Below are 6,452 nucleotides of genomic sequence, written 5' to 3'. Positions count from 1 at the left end.
AGATTCACAGATTGGTGCTTTTGATGGATATACAGACTAGACAAACACAAGCCTGAGAACTCAGTACCTTCCACTGAGAATATCCTATCTCTGAGGTCTAGAATTTTAAATGTGCAGCAAAGACTTATCACGAAATCACCTAACAAGATGTCAAGCACTTCTGTGTTAAGAAAGCCAAGACACTAGCACAACACAATTTTCTAAAGTAAATTCCTCAAGACCTGTACTTGCATACGCTTCCAGAGCCAAACAGCAAACATATACTACATGTAGTAAGGAGCACACTGCACTGTGTATTACTGAAATTTGTATGTGGTGTTGTTTACGAGACTTGGTTTGGGAACTCTAGCTGGTTTTCAGCCAGTCTTTTCAATACACATGACAAGCTGCTGTGCTCTGCTTGCAGGGGACTTGGCTATCTACTACAGGTTCCTGAATTAGGTTCTTGGCAGGGAATGAGGATGTAACTCAGCAGTGGTACTGCACACCTGTGAAACTGCAGCTTCATAAATCCATGTTGCTTACCTGTGCTTCTGCTACTCAAAATACTTCTGTACATTGTATTGCAGTTAAAGACACACTATGAGCTTTTCAGGTTGATATGCTACATTACAAACAGCTAAGAAAGATGAAGTTGCAATCCAATGTCTCTGGATGTTTGGAATCAGTGGAATACTTTAATGTTAAGTATTTCCCCAATAAGGTCTTGTGCAGGTGAACAGGAATCTTGGCCTGACTCGGTGTCAGGTATGAATTCAAATGCCATCCTTGTGTGTTTTAAAAAGCAAAACAGCCACACTGGGCTTTGCAAGCTGCTGTCACTGCAGAATACCTTCTCTTAGTCTGTTCATATGTTTAACCTAAACAGAGTCTCAGATGTCATGCTGTGGAAACTGAGTGGCCATGTCCTTTGTACAAAGCCATTACTAAATATCTTACTCATTGCAAATCCTGTTGTGATTTCCTAGGAATGGAAAACTGAAAATCTTCTTTCAGATAACAATTAGGAGGATTTAAACTACAAATTTTCCATAGACTCCAAGAAGTGCAAACAATAATCATAGGGAATCAAACCCTAAAATCATTCTTCTTTAGGTGCTGTGGTAAGTAGATAAATATATTCATAAGCTTAGTTAAAAAAAAAAGCCTGATTCTAGTGCTAATATCTACCAAATATACTCATTGTGACACAATAAAGCAGATTAACTTTCATCAAAAGTGACACAGACAAGTTATTCTTGGATATCATTATACCTGCTACATCCAACAATTAGTTCAGTGGGTTTGGTTTATGAGTCACGTGAAGTACATCTGCTGGTAACATGAGATGAACACTCCGTGTTGCCACTTATAGAAAAAATGGTCATAGTGTCCTTGCAATACAGTCCTGGCTAAAGTATGAAAGGAACAGGTTGCTCCTTACCTTCTCAGCGTCTTGCTCAAAAAGCCGGAGTTGAAAGCACTGGTCCAGTTTCAACTTGCGAACATGCCACATCTGATGCAAGTGTTGCCGGGTAGAATGCAGCTTGTCTAAAAGGCTGGTAATCTTTGGCACAAGACTTTGAAAATCTGCACTTCCAGGAATGCAGTTCCTACCAGAAAAACCATCACTGGATCTTATGCATTGTAATAACCTCTGACCCTCACGATCCAGTTCTTCAACAGGAGCTTTAATCACTTTTTTCTTAAGCTGTGTGTGCTCATCAATCAGCCTTCTTGAGCCCTCAACATCGACTGGAAACTCCTTCCTAGCCAACATTTCCTGGAGATCCTCCAGCCTTGATAATAAATGAATGGCACTGTTGAAAAACTCTTCCAAGGAGACACGCAACTCTATCCATTCATCGTGGTTGTAATCCAAGGACCCTTCAAACTCATCCGTCAGTTGAGAAGGATCTACAAGTTTTGCCAGGCCTTCAACAGACACCATGCTTGTCTAAGGAAGGGAAAAGGACAGCATCTGAATCAGTGACCATCTAATCAGAAATAACAGTGCAATCCATAAATAACATGAAGTGATTTCCTCATCAATACGTAATTGAAGGAACATTGTAAAAGCTGTTGAGGACTATGTTTAGTTTTGATGAATTAATGGAATAGAAAGCTTTGCTGTTAACAGCATGGATTGATTTATTTATTAAAAGGCATGATATTTACTGGAATAACATCTGTCTTTTTCTGCTGGTTTGAGAATGCTTCTGCCACAGATTACTTCCACACAGTTGGACACTGAAGACTTCTTACTGCAGCTGCTGTATATCTGGACATGGTTGTTCACTAAATAGGTATATGCTATTCCAGGGTTCTGCTACTTGTGTTACATCCCTGATGTGTATACAGTGGCTATACAGAAACAAAAGTTTTAGGCATATGAATTGAAGCAGGTATTGCAACCTGCTAAAACATAGCATATGCTGGGGATTTTCTTCCAGATTATTACAGTTGGCTTTTGCAACAGGCAGATCTATTTCATATTAGCAATTCCTAATGTAATTAAGCCAAAATCAATATAAAAGTGAATTGTCATTGGAGTATTAACAACTAGAATTTATTGCCAATAGAAAGTACAGCTCACAAACCATACACAATCAATGAAAGATGGGTTTAATTCATTCCGATTCAGTAACTGGTGATAGAGAAAAGCATTGGGTACCTGGAAAGCAGATTATAGTTTAAGGACACAACAACTGATAGCTGTTCCCATTTGGTTTAGACAAATTATTTTTTCTGAAACATGAACACAGTGTTTCATATGTCCAGATTCTCAGTGCTGTCATGTTAACACCCAAGTTGGCAGCCCTTAAAGGCTTGTGATGTTCACCAGTGAGTGCACATCAATCCCCTAAGGACCAGGCCTCTAAGGAATGTCAGAGTTTGTTCTCTCCAGAAGTGAAGGCACCCAATAATCACAGTAATCTTGTAAAAGCCATCTACAAAGAAAAGTACCCAAAGTCCTGCCCGTTATCCAGAATTATGTACAAAATACCAGGCTGACCACTGGTTGAAAGTTAATAATAGGCTTTTCTTCCAATTTGTAACCCTTTAAAAATGCCAGGCATTCTGCAATGTATTAAAATTGGGAACATATGCTCAGGAGAAAGATTACTTTAAAACTTTCTTGCAATATTCCTTGCTTTGGAGAAAGAAGAGGAGAATGGGAAGAGCCAACAAACACTGGGAAGGTAAGTATGTAGCTTCAGAGGGTTTTCAGATTTTTAAACCTCTTGACCTGGACACTGACGCCTTGAAGATCATTCAGTTTAGAGTCTACCTGCTTGTCAGGAAAATCATTCTCTTCATGGCTAACACTTAGGCATCCCCCAGCAGTGCATCAAGCTAAAAGAAGCACTGCTCTAATCATGGACAGAATTTTACATGATGAGCTAGCAGAAAGGCTTTTCATTTCACAAATTCTGCAGAAATTTCCTTTATTCAGTTTGGGGTTTTAAGGAGTTCTTGAAACTCTAATGAAAACAATCTTAGGCTGGTAGGTGGTAACTGTCTCCCCAGCTTCATCCATCCTTCTTTTAGAAATTACTTTAAAAAGTCTGCTCTAATCATGGACAGAATTTTACATGATGAGCTAGCAGAAAGGCTTTTCATTTCACAAATTCTGCAGAAATTTCCTTTATTCAGTTTGGGGTTTTAAGGAGTTCTTGAAACTCTAATGAAAACAATCTTAGGCTGGTAGGTGGTAACTGTCTCCCCAGCTTCATCCATCCTTCTTTTAGAAATTACTTTAAAAAGTGCTGAATCTAAACCTAGCAGGAGAAAGAAAATAATCTTGAAGGTATCTCTGAATTAATGCTAACCAAGCTGCCTGGCCCATTCCTCAAAGTGACAGGAAGCTTTGGAATCCACATACATCAACCAAACCCTTTTCTTTCTTTTTGCTTTGTCTGTAGATCTGTGAGCATGCTTCACTGTGGACTGTGAGACAGAAACACTCTGCCAGAGTCTCACCACACAAAATTCAGATTATTAGCCTCCACTAAGGGTCCTACAGTGCCCTGGCACATGTATAATGCTTCCATTAAGCTCAAAAGCAAAATCTGGACCTAAAACTGACACTGATTACTGCCGAGTTTGTGGATGAGGTGATTCAATGGAGATTTCCATTGCTTTCCACTGCAGTGTGTTCCTGCCAAGGCCCTCATGTTTGATCTCAGCTGTGGGAAATCATTATGACAGTTCAGTGCAGAGAGGGTACCTGTGAGCTGCCCCACATAAATCAAACAAATGTGGGTCATATTGACCTGTGATGCTTGTTTGATATTCACAGTTCTTATGAGAAAGCATGAGCTGCCCAAGAGCCTGAGCTTACTAATGAGCAGCACCATCCCCAAGAACCCTTTAAAAGAGATGGTCGTGGATTGTGGTGTATATATAGCCAGGTGGGCCACAGCTTAGGAAATCCTTGTTTGAATCATGGAACTGAAGGACTCAAACCACTCCATGATTCTGAGTGTCTGAAGGTGGTCCAATAGACAGTGAAAGCACTGACTCTCCTCCTCCAGTCCAAAATTTCGTGAACCATTACAGACACCCATGTGAACAGTGGCACGCAGACAAAGGCTCAAATGCACACACAACACACAAGAAATGAAAATACCCTTAATGTGTGCCAGCATGTACAGCAAACGAGTCCAGAGCTTTTAACACAATACAGACTCAGAGCTGTAACTATGAAAAATAGCTTGATCACAGTTTACTCTTTACTATCATCACACCAACTCCACACAATAAAAATATATGTCAAGCCTCCAGAAAGTATTAATTCACTTTGACACCAAACAAATGTTGTAAAAACACATATTTGAACACTGTCACTGTACTTGCAGGCTTTAAAGCTTTAGGAAGACATTGGTTTTGTTTACTAAAGCACTGGAGGATTGAAATTCAGTGTTGGATACACATGCATATCCCATGTTTTCTTGGGCTACTATGGGACTGCCCCTCAATGCTCATATATATTTTAAACAGAAGCTCTCCATCCCAAAAAACTATTGGATCACTAGTCTCTGCACAGGCTCCCTCCTGCTCCACATTGTTTTGTACCCATGCATCTCCCTTCTCCTTCCTACTGCCCTGATTTCTCTCATTCCCCACTGGCAGCATTGCCAATCTCATTGCACTGTGATGGCAGCTGCCTCTGCCAGGAGTGATTTCAGTAAGTATGAGTGATCTCTGGAGCTAACATAAACCCACACTGGAGGCAGTCTTGCTATCAAAGGCACATATGGGATAGCCAGTGCAAGTTATTTTGATGGTTAAGTCCTCAAAAGTAGCCAAGGAATGCAAAGGCTTATTTAATCAGAGCAAAATTTATGAGTTGTCTGGTTTTTGTGAGACCAGGGGGGAAAAAATGTTCAAGTACTTAAATTGTGATAATAAGGCAAAATTGTGTTAATGCATAACACCAGTCTGATTCCCCACAGCAATTCAAGAGTGGTTTTAAGAACAGGTTGAAAACCAGGACATATTTCTATCACACAGACTTCAACAAATCTTAAATATATACTTAAAAACAGTCTTTCATTGAAGTAAACATTCAGAGCTATAGCCAAATTCTCTTCACAGTTCCAGAAAAGCAAAATCTGAGTGTCTTTATCAAATTAATGGGATTAGTACCACAGCCAACAATATAATTGTCTCTCAGTAAATCAGAAAAAAACCAACACATGACTAAGTCATGGCTGGGCATTATTGATGTATGAACACTTTATGCACCTGAGCTTTGTTTCTCTTTGAGTAAGAAGCTGAAATTAATAGAAAATTAAAGTGCACATGTATAATGAACACAGCTGGTTTGTCTTCATCAACAACAAATTTAGTAAAATTCCCTTTAATTGTGCAGTTGTTGTACACTGGTTACTTCTCAAAGGACCTGCCTAAGGCATCTTAGCATTCACATGAGTTGTTAATGCTACCCCTGAATAGTAAATCTCAATTAAATGAAAAAAGTGACAATATATAGAGGTGACAATTTAGTAAAGGTCTTTTATTTATAAAAAGCCACTATATGAAGTTGAGCAGAGGTCAACTAACAAACCCATGCATTAACATCTAGAGTACTTTGCCTTTAGTATTTTGACTGGTTTGGTGCTGGGTTTTTTTCCTGTAAGAAACAAAGGAAAGTCTTAATGCAACACCAGCAAAAATAAATACCAAAAAAAAAAAATCCTCAGCAAAATGAACCTCTGAGTTCACACTCACTGCACCAGTGTGCTCAGAAGACAACCCAATGCTGGGGTATCAGCCCACTCCTGCCCACAGTCATCAGATGTATTTTTTGCTTTTAATCACAGGGCTTAGGAATTATTTTTTTACCTGAAGAATAGTTCTTATCAGAGATAATGCTTTACCATACATTTCTATGTGGCTCTTACCTCAAAGATGAACTTGGAACTGCCGAAGTTCGTTTTCTGCTTCTGCCAGAAATTATCAGGTTT

At 39.3% G+C, this 6,452-nt stretch overlaps 1 protein-coding gene across 1 annotated transcript in view; it reads right to left on the bottom strand.

Annotated features, from left to right (window-relative positions):
• Nucleotides 1-1,423: 1,423 nt before the first annotated feature.
• Nucleotides 1,424-6,452, bottom strand: part of LOC103802270 (kalirin-like) — a gene marked incomplete at its 3' end in the record, with an annotated part of 32,386 nt that continues 27,357 nt past the window's right edge. Inside the window, 2 exon segments of the mRNA XM_009074730.1 lie at nt 1,424-1,936; nt 6,390-6,452. The exon segment at nt 6,390-6,452 is cut by the window's right edge and continues 14 nt beyond it. Coding sequence (XP_009072978.1) covers nt 1,424-1,936; nt 6,390-6,452 — 576 coding nt within the window.

The sequence above is a fragment of the Acanthisitta chloris genome, unplaced genomic scaffold (genome assembly GCF_000695815.1).
Source record: "Acanthisitta chloris isolate BGI_N310 unplaced genomic scaffold, ASM69581v1 scaffold40260, whole genome shotgun sequence".
Lineage (NCBI taxonomy): Eukaryota > Metazoa > Chordata > Aves > Passeriformes > Acanthisittidae > Acanthisitta > Acanthisitta chloris.
This window is presented reverse-complemented; position numbering and strand designations above follow the sequence as displayed.